Here is a 16,293-nt window from a genome sequence, read left to right as displayed (position 1 = left end):
TCATTTCAATAATACTCTCTATCTACACAATAGCATCTCCAATACAACATTGTCATCTGAAAGTACTATTGTAATATTAAATTAAATTAAAAAAATAAACATGGTGTGTCTGAATAGGAGCAGGAAGAAGCAAAATAATATAATTTCCTGCCTTAGGTTACTTCTCTCTACTTCTTTGCATCATTTAAATTAATTTAAAAAAAGTGGTGGCATGTAGGCCACATAATCAGGAATATCCGGGTTTGAATCTCCATTTGGACATCTCTGTGTGGACTCTGGAGTTTGCATGTTGTCCTCGTGCATGCGTGGGGTTTCTCCGGGTACTCCGGCTTCCTCCCACATTCAAAAATGATACAGGTTAGGTTAATTGGAGACTCTAAATTGTCCCTAAATATGAACGTGAGTGTGAATGATGGTTTGTCTGTATGTGCCCTGTGATTGGCTGGTGACTAGTCTCAGTGATTCTACTACTCGCAGTGATTCTCAAACTGTGGTACCAGTACCACTAGTGGTGCGCAAAATAGTTACTTGATTAAAGTATAGTGTTTTGTTTTACTATATTCAAACACAGTGTTACTGTTCAAACTGTGTGTAATGTTACAGTGGTCCAAAATATAAATATACTTGTTAAATAAAACCTGTAATTTGTTTTCAATGAATACTAAGCTACTGTAATTTAATGTTTCTGGTAGCGGTACTTGGTGAAAAAATTTCAGAACCTCTGGTCTAGAGTGTTCCCCACCCCTTGTCAGCTTGGATAGGCATCAGCTAAATCTCTCGACCCTAATGGGGATTAGGCAGTGAAATGGATGGTTTAAAAAAAGAGGCAATATTTTGACACAAATGCAGTTTTATTGTCAGAATTTTGTACAAAAACATTTTTTTTAAGTTTTAATTGAATTGAATGTATGTCTTTTATTTGCTCAAAACTTGCTGGAAGTTTTATCTAAGTCCAAATAGGTGTATTTTCAAGTGACGTTTGCCAGCAAACATACCAATCGTCTAACTTACGTGGTCACTCACAGTATAACAACCCGTGTTGCCTTTCAGGTAAATTTCCATGATTACGGTAAAGGAGCATGTACAGTAACTATAAATTCAGTGATTATTCTGTGTTTATACAGTACATATAGCTTGTTTAAAAAATATATAATTAATTCCATGTATACTCACAAAAATAAACCCAGTCATTATTTTATCAAATGTAGTTCATTCAAATACATTACACCTTTAAGATATTTCATGTCCTTCTTGTTGTACATATCAAAACATTTTCTTATATTTGTTTTTTTAAATTTAATGATGTTATTGCTTTGTTTGATTTCAATTGATTACACTGAGTCTCCCTACAAACCGAGATGCACTTTTGAAATTAATTTACCCCTCAAATTATATTAATTTTCCTGAGGGAACTCTCCTAAAGGAATATATCTATCCATCTATCTATCTATCTATCTATCTATCTATCTATCTATCTATATTTTCGATTTCTGGAATATTTGGCGGCAGCAGATTGTTTCGAGCTGTAAATATAACATTTAAATTTCACAGGATTTATAAATATAATTATGTGGGATTTCACAAACAGTATTACTCCAGACTTCCACACAGCAAGTAAGATATTGCAATCCTAAGAATATACAAGGTTTTATGGTTCAGGTTGTGTTTCGTTTACCTAAGACCTTTCCTTTTTGCATCTTTTATTTAATCTGTTAATGACCTGAACATTTGCTTTTTGTGTGAACAACTTGTAGGAATGCAATTGAGGAACTTCACATGTTTAAATGCATCGAGAGAACACCTATGGCGTGGCCCTGTCAGCTGACCATCGGCAGTGCTTTGTCCATCCGCATCGTCGGCTACAAAGCTGTAAGTGACTTAAAAAAACCCCCACTGCATAATCGGAGGCTCAACTGTCCCAACATTAGGGAACGTTTACACAGAGAACTTCAATGGCACTCATGAGTGTGCAGACCTCCACTGAGGCAGAAAAATACTAAACAGAAGTGCTGCCCTATGATGTTCCATTCCTGTCCTTTAGGTGGCAGTAATTTACAATGAAAAGTGGGTACCTATGCTTGAGTTTTGTGCTTCAATGAATTTGATGGCTCATTTTTTGTAACCTCTCCAAAAAATGCTTGTTTTTTTAGACGTAAAATGTTTTGATGCAGTGAATTTATTGAAAAAAAGTAATTTAAGCCACTCCCAAAACTGCGACTGAATGCCCGTTATTGGTTAAAGGGGACCTACGATGATTATAATCTACATTTAAAATAAAGTACTTCCTTGTGGTTTAGATAATATGTATTGGATATGCTTTGGTGTAAATTTTGTGTGAATTCTGCTCCACCGTCACTTTATAACCCATTTTTTGAATTCTGTCAAGATGTTGGGTTCTAAAGGCGTTCCCAGACTGCAAATGAAACCACGCCCCACCCTCTCCAATAGTATCATAATTTGTCTTTTGAAAAGTTACACTTTTTAAATATATATCTTGAAGACAAACACAATTTTTTTCATTCACTGTCAAAAATACACATCATAAACATTATACGTTAGGTCAGGAAAAAAACACAGAGGCTATGTCATCCCTACAAGCCTGTTTCGCAGGTGTCCCTGCTCTTCAGGGGATTTTATTGAAGTTTCTTTGGTTGCTACATAAATATAGGGTATATTATATGGAGGTGTGGTCATTGTTACACAGTAGCGCCTAGCTTCTGTGCTGGCATGATGAGCGTTTGTTTAAAGTGGACATGCAGCGGTGGTATATAATACCATTTTTTTTATTTCAGGCACAGGTTACATCTTTTAGCTGCACTGTTGTATGGTGAGCTAGATGCGACTATTCGCCATGTGATGGCGTGGTCAATTTGATTGTCTTTAAGAGTCCATATGTATTTGCTGAGTTGGGGCCTACGGAATGATGTTGTGTGATTGTTATATCGGGTTTTAAAGGTGTTTTCTGTGAGTCCAATGTATGTCTCTGTGTTTGAGTGGTCCTTGAGGTTGACGCTGGCTTGGTAAACAACTGATGTTTTTAAACTGTTTCCGTTGAGTAAGCAGTTAAGCCTTTGTCTGCAATTGTAGCTATCTGTGGAGTTAGAGTCGTTAGCGGTTGCTTGTCTGTGTGTGCTCAGAATCTTTTTGTTGTGTGAGTTGTGTTCCGCTCTACCCCGGTATTGAGCACTGTATAACGGATAAACCACAGAAACTTCGGCTACATCATAAACATTATATAGATTCACCCGGTCATAACATTAGGTGCACATGCACACTTCGATCGATACAGAGCCGCATGAAAAAAGTTGCTTTCAACAGCATTTATGTCACTGCATGTTGCATTTCGGTGTTACTATGCACATGCACACCAAGTAGTAATGTCTCAATGGCGCCTCTTTCCCCGTCTGAGTTTAGCGGCTAATACAATTTTGTAGTGACCCGAATCTTGTGGACAAATAAACAGGTACATCCGTCAATGTGTGACGTCACAGATTCCCTACTGTTAAAGGCAAGGCAAGGTTTATTTTTAGAGCACAATTTGAACACAACGCGGACCGGTGCGGCGTCTTCAGTAATGCGGACTCTGTATCGATCAGTTGTGGTGAAGAAGGAGCTGAGCCGGAAGGCAAAGCTCTCAAATTAACCGGTCGATCTACGTTCCCATCCTCACCTATGGTCATGAGCTTTGGGTCATGACCGAAAGGACAAGATCACGGGTACAACCGACCGGTAGGAGGCCACGGGGAACACCCAGGACACGTTGGGAAGACTATTTCTCCCGGCTGGCCTGGGAACGCCTAGGGATCCCCCGGGAGGAGCTGGACGAAGTGCCTGGGGAGAGGGAAGTCTGGGCTTCCCTACTTAGGCTGCTGCCCCCGCGACCCGACCTCGGATAAGCGGAAGAAGATGGATGGATGGATGGATAAAATCATCATAAAGATGATCATAATTCAAATTAAAGTGTAAATAAAATACTCCAAAACCCGCAACCACAGGCTTCCAAAACTGTGTGCAAGCTCACAGTCAAATGCAAGCGTCTTATGATTTTATGCTTTGACATTTTTTAACATGAGTATCCAACATCGTAACAACATTTTAAGCCAGAAAAGACTAAATTCATCATAGGTGCCTTCTTCTGTAGACAGTTCATTAAAAAAAACAAAAAAAAAAACTTTCTTTCTTCAATTTGTCAATGGATTTTATTTCCCGTCGTGTCCGCCAGGTGACCGAGGAGAAGTTGAAAAAAACATGGATCACGGTTGACGCTCAAAGCCATCAGAAAGACGACGTAAAGAGAGAGACCGTCTACTGTCTTGACGACGACAACGAGACAGAGGTGGATAAGGACGACATCATTCAAGGTAATAACATTGACCAACAATCCGCTTGACCGTATTTAAAAAAAATGGTTTCACAAAAATGGAAAACATAGCATTTGTATGTTCACCTATGCTTGTGTGGGTTTGTCAACTCGAGGAATTTGTCTGGCGTTAAAGGGGGAACTGCACTTTTTTTGGAAATTTGTCTATCATTCACAATCCTTATGTAAGACAATAACACACGTCTTTCTTTTTTATGCATTTTAGCTTGTGAAATACAGCAAGTACGAGGTGGCTAACAATTCAGCAAATGGGAGTAATCAATTGCGCCATAAAGTTTTCTAAAAAAACAATACTCTATTTACATCTCGTGACCTGAGTATGAACCAAGTATTAGCAATATTATGAGCACTAACGCAGACAAACTACTTTTAGAGCTATCTAGCTTATGCAGCCATTGACATACTGACCTACTGCACCGCCACTGAGTTAGTGAAAGTTTATTTTAGTTTATATATCTAGCCACTCACTAGTATAATAGAAGATTGTTGCCATAAACCAAAAGGTTTGTTAACTTTGACATTCAATTTAGACCAGGAGATGGCGAGAACGACACAAAAAGATGCTTGTTTGTGGCCATCTTTTTTTTTTTAATACCTGCGGGAGGATTATGATTAATTCTTCATCTAAACGGGAAGATATGAACATCCCATCAGTTGGCATCCCATTGGGAGCAGACATTGTAAAATAAGTGTTTGTTTTTTTATTATGTTCATAGCATGTAATTCTTGTTAAGCACTTAGCAATACTGCTGCAAATGATTAGTGTTTCACTAAAGCTCGATGTGCTTTTCACTCAGCCTCTAAAACTTGTAGTTCATCCTCCTAATATTCAGGCTCAAAAGTATAAGGTTCTGGATCATCATTTGTTTCAAAGTAGTCGTTTTTGTCTTTCATGAATTCTGTCGTAATTAGTAGTGTTATTATTGAAGGGAAAAGCGAACTTTGTTATGCGTCTGTGATATTAGTACGCTGCCATATGCTTAAAATGACAAAAATAAGTAAATATTACATGTTATTATGAATGTGCCTGTTACTTTATTATATATACTTAAAGCATGTATATAAAACTTGGATGGAGGTTTTTTAGAGTGCTTTATAGGCGGAATAGAGCGACTCCTATTGGTTCTATTGTTAGCTGACTTTTGCTAGCGTTTATTTACAAGTTAGAATACATAAAAAAAAGAAAAACATATGTGTGCTTGTGCACATAAGGGTTGTGAATGATAAACAAAATTCCCCCAAAATTGCAGTTTCCCTTTAAGGCAGTGTCATCCACGGCTGTCTCGTAAACACCTAAACCAGAGTGCGCGCACACACACACACAAAAGCAGTCTCAGAGAAGCAACTAACAAATTGCAGTCATGTTGTTGTTACGGTAGAATATACATAAAATTATAGCGAACTTTAGAACAGTTGTAGGTATGTGCGCTATAGAGGATATGCGCTATAAATGTGGCCAACATACAGTATCATGATAATGCATGTTGATGATGTGTATTACAAATTTGACAGCGACAAGCGAACTAGAGGCTAATGTCTCTCAACATCAAACTTTATTTTGTACACAAACAGTACACAGTGCAAAGCTTAATCTAATTCAGCAATAATCTACGTTTCCTACAACTACAATATCTCTGGAGGGTGAGGAAAGGCTACTGAACATGCTACAGTCCATGCAATTTGTTATTCTTATAGCCAGACCTGAGTGTTTATTTCCGTAACTGACGGTTTCTGCTACAAGTGTGGTCTTCCTCAGAGGTTGTCACGAGATGTTGCTGTGATGTGTCTGGTCAGCTGATTTAAACAGTGTTTGCCGCTGTCTCCCTGCTTGTAGTCCAACCTTTTCAGGACTGTGTCCCAGGTGTGGGAAAGTTGGTACGCCCCCGATTCACAGTCTGGGCGGCGCGCTTCCGGATCTCTATCGCTTCTTTGATACAAAGGTGGTGTTTGTTGCTCTGGGTACCAATGACATAGAACTAAAAAAAGAAAATGAGTCGGAGTACGTTCTTTTCTACGCCAGATGAGGTTTGTTGCACATTTTACTGTTTTAGCATTTTCTATTAAAACGAGTATAACATTACTTCTTTTAACGTTTACTTTAGGGCTGTGCCGATTACATTAGGCATTGGCCACCGATCAGTATTGACCGATTTTCGTAAAAAAATAAAAAATTTTAATTTTTTTTTTAATTGACATCCAGCATCAGACATTCCTATCCATTACATCATATTCACATAAATCATATATCTATTGTCTGCCCTAAATGTCAAAAATATTTTTGTTTATATCCCATCCCAGAAAGACACAACAAAAAAAACCCAAAGTAAATTTAAAAAAGTAAGTTTCATCGCCATTGCTGATTAATCCATTTTATTGCAGGTATTTTTAGTCCCCCAGCTGGCAAGCAGCTTAGCAGCTAAATGTGTATCTACATACACAGTGTGGAGCCGCTCCTCTCAGCTAATAATAATCACCTCCATTACAGAAAATAAACTGCATTTCTTTGTATCTTAAAAGGGTCATGTTATGATTTGTTTTTTTACATTTAAAGCACTTCCTAGTGGTCGTCATAACATGTAATGGTGGTTCTTTGGTCACAATTTCTTTGGTCAAACAGACCGCTTTCAAGCCGCTTTCTGACCGTCTTTTCAGCATGCGCCGTTTTGTGGGTGGTCTTATTTATGTGCCTCCACCTCGACTGTGTCTTTTTCCCACCATCTTTGTTGTAGGTTTTAGCACTTCCATAGTGAGTCTACTGACAGATTAAGGTTGAACTCTACGCTACTTTGTAATAGAAATGGCAACAGCGGAGGATGCATGTGCATGTATGAGCCAGTCTGCCCCACAACAAGAGGATACCGTAAAAGGAGGAGCTTATTTATTGCAGCACAGACTCGCGCAAAGCACTTTTGATAAATCTCGACCAAATATGAATAATCCGCTTACATTACCAATGGCAAAAACGTCACTAATGGGGAAAATTCCAAACGTCTCATTTCCGTGTAGTATGAAGGAAGGCAAGATTGTTTTATAAATATCTCCGCAATGCCTCTACGGTTTTATTTCAAATTTTCAAGACTTGTGCAGATCCCATATACACAACAGCATGTACCAATAGGTAATGAAAGTTGGTTTTGCATTATCAAGTATCAATATTACATAGCTAGAAAGATAACGACAAAGTAATATTGTGTTGATATTGTTAAACTGTCACTAGCACCCACCATAAGTAAATAGAAAAATGGACAGTTAATACCTGTGATTAGGATCAGTAATGGTTGATCTCGCTCATGGATGATTGTTATCGGAATCTGAACATTCATAGTTTATATTACACTAACATTACTTCAATTTAAAATTAGGGATGGAATTAACTAATCAAGGGAATAAGGACAATGAATGCATTGTCTTTTTTTTAACTTTATTTGGTTGTCCTATTTATTATTCTTTAAAGTATAGCACAATCTTGCTCCGTTTTAATGCCAGTGTCAACCGGATCGAACAAATTTAATAATCAATCCATTTTCTATACCGCTTATCCACATTAGGTTCGCAGGTATGATGGATCCTATACTAGCCAACGTCAGGCGCGAGGAGGAGTACACCCTCGACTGGATTCCAGCCAATCACAGAAACAATCTAATAATCAAGAAGTCCCTCATTTACTGTATTTAAAGGTGCAGTTTGCAGATGGCTCCTAATTAAATAATGTAAGCACCAAAAAAAACATTAGAACACCACCAACTCATGGTGCCAGATCTCCTGTAACATGTGGGGTTGATTAAGAGAATATGTTTGACAAAACAATATCTGTTTGTCACAATTAGAAATTCAACTTTGTGGAACTTGTGGTTTGGCCCATATGGAATGATTTGTCTGTCAATCATGGCTGACTTGCATGGATGTGTATGCTCATTTACAGGAGATCTGTAAATGGATGTAATTGTTGCTGCTTTTGTAAGGTGACGTTGCCCTTTTGCACAGTTGTTTAAACCAGCAAGAGGGTAGGTTTAGATGTGAGCGCCCTCAATGTGGCCACTGCAAACTTTCACTTTTTATAATGTATTATAAAGCAAACAGTGCCTCTGCTGCCAAGAAGGGCACTCCATTTTGCCTCAATTCCTTCAAGACACAATTAATCAATTCCACAACTTCCAAAGGCTCAGTTAATGCATTACAGTATTTAAAAGTGTTATAATGACTAACAATCGTCCTTAAAATGAATTATCTTGTTTTGTGTTAACAGGTTTTAGTTATGGAAGTGATATTGTTCCCTTCTCCAAAGTGGATCAAGAGCAGATGAAATACAAACACGATGGGAAGTGCTTTGCTGTTCTTGGCTTTACCAAACAGAACATGGTACTGTTTCTTTCTTAATTTCTTACCTTGTTATATATTTCACATGGCATCGACATGTTCAGTGTTATTTATGTTTCCTGCCTGCAGGTTCGTCGCCATTCCTTCATTGGGAATCAAGCCATCAAGATATTCGCTGCACTTAACGACCAGGTTAGATCCAGATGAACCAGTTTAAAGGAAATGTAGGTGGCGCTGCGTGGATGCTGATAGCTTTTTTTTTTTTTTTTCATGTGTCAGCATGCAGGAGTGGCACTGTCCGCTCTCGTCCGAGCTTTGGACGAGCTCAACATGGTGGCCATTGTTCGCTACGCCTACGACCGGCGCTGTAACCCTCAAATAGGAGCAGCTTTCCCTTGCATCAAGCAGCACTATGAGGTGGGGTTAAAAGCTCCTAAACCTTCTTTTGTTTCAAGAATTTAAATAAATTGAAAGGGACAAGCGGTAGAAAATGGATGGATGGATGAAAGCTATTTATTAGTGTCCTTTTAGCAAGTAATAAAATAAAGGCTTTTGTGACATGCTTTCTCTAGCTTGAGACTTATTTCAAAATCTATTTAGTAACACCTTATTGTCATGTTATTGTGTGCTTTATCCTTGCAAGGGGTTGATCTCTTAATGAAATCCATCCATCCATCCATTTTCTACCGCTTATTCCCTTCGGGGTCGCGGGGGGGCGCTGGAGCCTATCTCAGCTACAATCGGGCGGAGGGCGGGGTACACTCTGGACAAGTCGCCACCTCATCGCAGGGCAAACACAGATAGACAGACAACATTCACACTCACATTCACACACTAGGACCAATTTAGTGTTGCCAATCAACCCCTGGTGCATGTCTTTGGAGTTGAACTTAATGAAATATTATTTTAAAATGTTTTGAAGGGGACCTACGAGCATATTTGTACAAATGTTACCATTTTGGATATTTTGCCAAAAGATCAAATTAGAAAGTTAATGCATTTTGGCGTGAGCTTGCACATAGCTTTGGAGGCCTCTGCCCACGGTGTTTTGCAGTCTGGCTACGTTGTGACATCACAGTTAGGTGGACGTATTTATTTGGACATTAAGTAAAGCTATCAACCAGAGGGGAAGGAGCTCTCTATGAGGCAAGCTGAGTTTGAGGACAGACAAGAAAAGGTAGGATAAAGTATTATGTTCATGTTCTCTTGGTATATGCACAATAACGCCATTGTGCGACATGCAGTGACATAAATTCTGCTAAAAGATGCTTTTTTTAAATTTAGCTCTGTAATCAATCAGAGAATGTGCAGGTGTACCTAGTGGTTTGACCAAGTGAATCGATATAACTTTTATAACATTTATTTTTGACCATGTCTGAAAATTGTTTTGTAGAAGTCATCTCTTAAGATACTGTATTGTATATATTTTAACAGTGTACACTTTCAGTCGATACATTATGATACATTTGGAAAGGGTGGGGCGTGGGTTCATTTGCAATATGGGAAAGCTTCTACAAACAAACATTTTGCAGACCTATGCAGAAAGGTTTAAAATGTAACTGTGGAGAAAAATGTAGGCACAATTTTCACCAAAGCATATCCAATACATATTAACTAGTGTGTCCAATGGAAATCATCATAGGTCCCCTTTAAGGGTTATAGTTCTGTTGTCGGCATTTCCACAGAATGACCATTGTCATTCATAATTTCACAATGCATTTCCTGATTGTGCTAATTCAACACATGCTGCTCTCTACAGTGTCTGATATATGTCCAGCTTCCCTTCATGGAGGACCTCAGCCACTTCACATTTGCTCCTTTGGACAGCAAGAAATGTGCCCCCTCTGGTATTGTTTCTTGATTATATTATTGTACTTAAACCATTGGTACATAAGAAGGCAGTTTTTATTACTTTTATTTTCAGTTCAGTTCAGTTTCAGTTTATTTCGAACATGCATACGATGCAATGTAATGCATCACATACAGTATTTCCAGTAGTTCTATTAAAGCACGTCCGAAAAGGACTAGGAAAAAGCGGAGCTTATTTAATCCTACCCCTTTTCATTATAGCAATTGTATCCCATTTACTTGTTCTCTGTTTGTAACAGAACAGTGAATAAATAAATAATATACCATAAGTAAGTAAACAAATATTAAATTCATAAATAATCCTTATCTAAAAAAAAAAAAGGTCCAAGATGTTCATCATAATTGTTCTTCTTTGTACTTTGTGAATACTTGTAGTTTGAACAGTTTCTTACTCTGAATCATATTGGTGCTTTGTTTATTTGCTTAATCCATTCCATAATTTAATTCCACATACAAATATGCTAAAGGTTTTAAGTGTTGTACGCGCATACAAATGCTTCTTACCCAGTTCAAGACCAACCCTCTGATGCCATACCGTTCTAATTTGTTTATTAAGATACTGTGATTAATTGTGTCAAATGCATTTGTTAAAACCATTAACACTGCAGCAGCACATTTATTGCTATCTATTGCATTGGTGATCTCTTCCGTTATTTTGATTAATGCCATTGATGTTGAGATTTTGGCTCTGTATCCGTATTGGTTGTCTGTGAGTGTTTCATTTTTATTTGTGAATTTGTCCAATCTATTGTTAAACAGTTTTTCAATAATTTTAGAAAATTGTGGAAGTAGAGAAACAGGTCTCTAGTTTGTAAACTGGTGTTTGTCACCAGTCTTATAAATTGGTACGACTTTTGCTATTTTCATTTTATCTGGGAATTTCCCTTTGAAATGATAGATTGCTGATATATGTTAAAGGTTCTGTAATCTCTTCAATAATTTTTTTCTTGTTTCCATATCAATTCCGTTACAATCAGTTGAGGTCTTGGATTACATTTTTTTCACAATATTGATTATTTCCTCTTTTGTCACGCCTTAGAGAAAAATAGAGTGGGGATTTCTGTCTATAGTGTCATTCAAGTACTCAACAGACTCAGGATCGGGAATCTTTTCTTCCAGATTTGGTCCAATGTTCACAAAGTACTTATTGAAGCTTTCAACTACTTCGTTCATATTGTCATTTTTTACATTTCCATCTGAATGCCAAAGCATTTTGATTGGCAAGATGCATGCCCTGGTCAAAAAAAACACCTGGATTTAATTTAGCAAATATGGTTTGGAGGTCAGGTCTAGGTTCAACAATCTTATGTGCCCAAAGAATGAAGTTAGCTGAACATACTGAATGACCAGTTTATTCTCGCAATATAGTCCAAGATGCCAGGATTCATGGTGCTCAATTTGTAAAAGAGTGGTTATGGGAGAATGAGACTTGATTTTTTTTCTATGGATTGGCCACACGAACCCCTTGCTGGAGAAGACTTTGCTCATTAGTTTGAATCTCCCGTCATAAATCCTTGAGAAAGATAGACAGAAATAAAAGTAACATTGCAGAAACTTTTGGAAACAATGCCACAACGAATGTTTGCCATAGTGACATTGTAGTAAACAATCTTTTTTTGACCTTCCCAGTCTGAACTGATATTCTGTCTTTCCAGACACGCAGCTGCAGGCTGTCAACTCTCTCATTGACTCCATGATGTTGGTGGAGGTGGATGAAGATGGAGATCTAAAAGACCTGGTCAAAGTCCACGACATTCCCAATCCGGCATTCCAGAGGCATTTCCAGGTAGGCTACTGTGCACTTTTTTTTTTTTTTTTACCTCCGCGGAATCAGTCCAAAAAAAGTTTCATCTCTATAGCTTCCTCACTCATTTACTGCACTTACATGCGAACTTGGCTTGCACTGCCACTGCAACCGGACAAAGACATCAAATGTGACTCATTAACGCATCATTAATTTAACTACCGGTAATACCAAAACTCTGTACACATTCAGGGACAGGTAATCTCATATCTTTTTAGCTCCACTACTATAGGTCGCGCTCTACCCTCTCCGTTTGTAAAATAGTAAGACATGCAAACAAACAGCAGAAATGGAAGAGATTGAGGATATTCTATGTTTACTGTACTTATTGACGTTAAGGACATGTCATTTATTCAAGAGGAAACTGACGGCCGCTGTGGCAGAATGGAGGCTGACGAGCATAGTACTGCACAATCCAGCACTTAGGCACAGCAACAGGATAAGATAGCATGTGTTTATTTTTATATGGTATGTATGTTTAATTCCCTAATGTTGGGGTAATGCGGCAATGACAAATCTGAAACGGTTAATATCACCTCTGTAGTATCGTATGTGCACAATTAGCACCTATTGACGAGTTAGTGCTAGGACTATTATGGTCACGTGTAAATAGAACTGTGCTTAGTCTAGTTTAGGGGTCGGCAACCCAAAATGTTGAAAGAGCCATAGTGGACCAAAAATTTAAAAACAAATCTGTCTGGAGCCGCAAAAAATTAAAAGCCTTATATAAATATTATAATGAAGGCAACACATGATGTAAGTGTCTAAATTAGCTGTATTAGCTTCTATAAAAATGACTATGTGTTGCATGTTTACGCATATCTTTGTTGACAGAAATGTTGACATTTAATAATTATTCCACACATTTTTACAACATTGAAAAACAATAGTAAAACTGAGGCTTCTCCTGCAAATGACTGGCTTAGAATGGCCAAAGGTATAGATGTGTGTGTCCAAGGTAAAGGAAACAGAAGGCTGTCATCTTCTAGTGGATTTTCTTACAATATTTGCAAGCTGTGTAACATTTTCTGTGGTCTGGAACAACATGGCACACAGAAAACTATCAGAAATGCAACCAATATTACATACAGATAATGTGACATGAGACATGCAAATATAAATTAAATACACAGAGGACATAAGTAAAGAAAATTAAATCAGCTCAAATATACCTACAAACGAGGCATAGTGATGCAATATGGACATACAGCTAACCGAAATAGCTTGTTGGCATCTATTAGCACTGATCAAATATGCCTGATTAGCACTCCACACAAGTCAATAACATCAACAAAGCTCAGCTTTGTGCATTCACGCACAGTATAAAACATTTGGTGGACAAAATGAGACAAAGGAGTGGCGTAAAACACGTCTTTCTGTGGCAGCATCAGAGAAAGTTATACATGTAAACAAACTACGGTGAGTTCAAGGACTCCCATAATTAGTAGAATTAAACGTCGCTCGCCAATTGATTGAGTTAAACAGTGGGATTTCTAATTATTAGGAAGGTTTGTGTCATGTTTGTCCTCTTATAGAAACCATATTAAAACAAAAAATATATTTTCCCCCCATCGTTTCCTATTATCATACATTTTTGAAAACTCTCCAGGGAGCCACTACGGTGGCGCTAAAGAGCCGCGAGTTGCAGAACCCCGGTCTAGTTGGTACAGTTGAACCTCGGATTGCGAACTTAATTGGTCCTTGAACAGGGTTCGTCAGTAGAAAAGTCTGTATATTGAAGCAAATTTCTCCATAAAAAACAATGTATATGTTAATAATGGGTTCCAGCCTTGACAAAAATCCATATTTTAGTTAAGGTGTGTACACTTTGAACACAATTTAAAGCGTTGAGTACAGTACATCAAACAAATATAACAAGGGGGTGATGGATCAACTTTGTATTTAATAACAAAATAAAAAAACAACTAACTGAACCGTCCTCGTTTGTAGTCACCCTGCTGACACACACACACACACACACACACACACACACACACACACACACACACACACACACACACTTAGTTTGAAATGACAAAACTCCTTAACTTTAACAGCCACAATAATTAGGAATAAGAAATTAAATCCACTTTACCTTGTCCGTTAATCTCCTTTGCGTGTAGTCGAAGGGAGGGCGAGGTGGGAGAGGCAGTGTCGACAACGCTGTGGATACTTCCTGAAAGTTTTTAAACCACACATCGCTTGCCAGTTGCTTTCTTTAGAATCATATTAAGCTAGCAAAGCAAAAAAAAATGTGTTAAAAAATGCTAAAAAACACTTTAAAAAGGCAGACAAAGTAGCTATAGTAACAGAAGCACGGCTCTGCTGACTTAACGGGCAGCGGAGATTGATCAGCCCAGTCTATGTCTCTTAAACTGAAAAATTTCACAATGAGGGGTTCGGTAATCGAGGTTCTACTCTACTGTGCAGTGGAAAAGGGGCAAAACTGTAGATCACGCTGAGGTTTTTTTGCAGCTAAAAAGTCTCTAGACAATTATTTTCTCCAATACCATTAAACACTTTGCCCAATCCAACATCTCTCAGTGCCTGCATCATCGGGCCGTCAGCCCCGGCACCTCCTTACCCCCCATAGAACCATGGCTGACGGCTTTACTCGACCGCCCAGATGTCATCAAGAATCGTTGTGGAGTGCCGCTCGAGGAGGTGAAAAGGCTGTTTCCTCTCAAAGAGGTGGAGAAGAAAAAGAAGCTGAAGACCAGCGCTCAGATCTTTGGAAAAGAGTACGTTTTGTTTCGGATGTAGTATATGACAGAAAGCTTTCAAATATGATTGACACAGTTAGGAGGACTTGGGGTAGCAGAGTGTGTTCTTACGGCAGATTTATTTGACTGTTTATTGATAGGCTCCAACATCCCTATTACCCTGAATGGGATACGTGTCTCGTCCAAGCATGCCTTTATGCTTTATGGACCTTGATTTGGGCACAAAGAAGAATACAATTCCCCTAACTCTTTGGAACAAAGTGTCTTTTGCAACCCTTAGTTGATGACGTCCCTAAGCTGATAGTTTTTTTAACTGCACTGTTTTTAAGTCATGAAGCTGTACAGCAAGGGTGTTTAAGATTAGTCATTTACTCCTCTTCTATCTGACCTTCCTGCTTGCAGTCCTGAGCAGCCGGATGCCAAGAAGGCAAAAGGAGACAGTGCAGAGGAGGAGGGGGAGTATAATCTGGCTGACATTTCGGAAGGCTCCGTTACTTCGGTAAGATGCTAGTTGGGAAATTGGGAAGGGGTCTGCTATAAGAAGACTGACCCCCCTCTAACCTCATTCCTCCTTGCATACAGGTTGGTAGTGTCGATCCCGCCCGGGACTTCTGCATCCTCATCAGGCGAAAAACGCTCCCATTCCAAGGAGGTGAGGTCACCATTATCATGACTAACGGGCATCTCTTGTGATCCTCTTTATCTTTGTTTGGTTGTGATGACTTCCCCTCCCCTTCTCCACCTCCAGCCTGCGAGCAGCTGACTCACAGGATAGAGCAGTTGCTAGGCAACAAGAACACACAGTACTATATGAAAAGCATCACCTGTATCCAGGCTTTCAGAGAGCAGTCAATAAAGGTAAATAAACATTCACTATCTCCCATTCAGGGATATCTCCGCAGGTGCTTCTCTTCTGGGTCACGTCACGGTGCGTTATCAACGAGAGTCATTTCGTCAAGAGAGTTTTTATATTGCACAGTTTGAGCCGGCGCCAGTTTGAGCTGGTCAAATGTCCTTCCCTTAGCAAAGGTCTGAAGAATTCAGAACGTTCCTTATCTCTGTGCACACAGCTGGGGAATGCTGATCCGTACAATGACTACCTCCAGTCCCTGAAAAAGAGCATCCCAAGCAAGGGTCTGGAAGTCTTCTGGGACCTGCTTGTCCAAGGTACACTAAACAAACACTGTGACGTCACAACA

At 38.7% G+C, this 16,293-nt stretch overlaps 1 protein-coding gene across 1 annotated transcript in view; it reads left to right on the top strand.

The window, feature by feature from the left end:
- The window catches only part of xrcc5 (X-ray repair complementing defective repair in Chinese hamster cells 5), a 28,112-nt gene that overhangs the window by 11,193 nt on the left and 626 nt on the right, over nt 1-16,293 (top strand). The window contains exons 7-18 of the mRNA XM_061971501.1: nt 1,755-1,869; nt 4,223-4,361; nt 8,628-8,740; nt 8,828-8,890; nt 8,978-9,115; nt 10,458-10,545; nt 12,223-12,353; nt 14,916-15,112; nt 15,497-15,593; nt 15,677-15,746; nt 15,843-15,952; nt 16,165-16,261. Of these exons, the coding sequence (XP_061827485.1) occupies nt 1,755-1,869; nt 4,223-4,361; nt 8,628-8,740; nt 8,828-8,890; nt 8,978-9,115; nt 10,458-10,545; nt 12,223-12,353; nt 14,916-15,112; nt 15,497-15,593; nt 15,677-15,746; nt 15,843-15,952; nt 16,165-16,261 (1,358 nt within the window). The remainder of the gene's footprint in view (nt 1-1,754; nt 1,870-4,222; nt 4,362-8,627; nt 8,741-8,827; nt 8,891-8,977; nt 9,116-10,457; nt 10,546-12,222; nt 12,354-14,915; nt 15,113-15,496; nt 15,594-15,676; nt 15,747-15,842; nt 15,953-16,164; nt 16,262-16,293) is intronic.

This window comes from Nerophis lumbriciformis, linkage group LG13 (genome assembly GCF_033978685.3).
Source record: "Nerophis lumbriciformis linkage group LG13, RoL_Nlum_v2.1, whole genome shotgun sequence".
NCBI lineage: Eukaryota > Metazoa > Chordata > Actinopteri > Syngnathiformes > Syngnathidae > Nerophis > Nerophis lumbriciformis.
The sequence above is the reverse complement of the archived record's forward strand: the minus strand, read 5'-3'. Positions and strand labels throughout refer to the sequence as shown.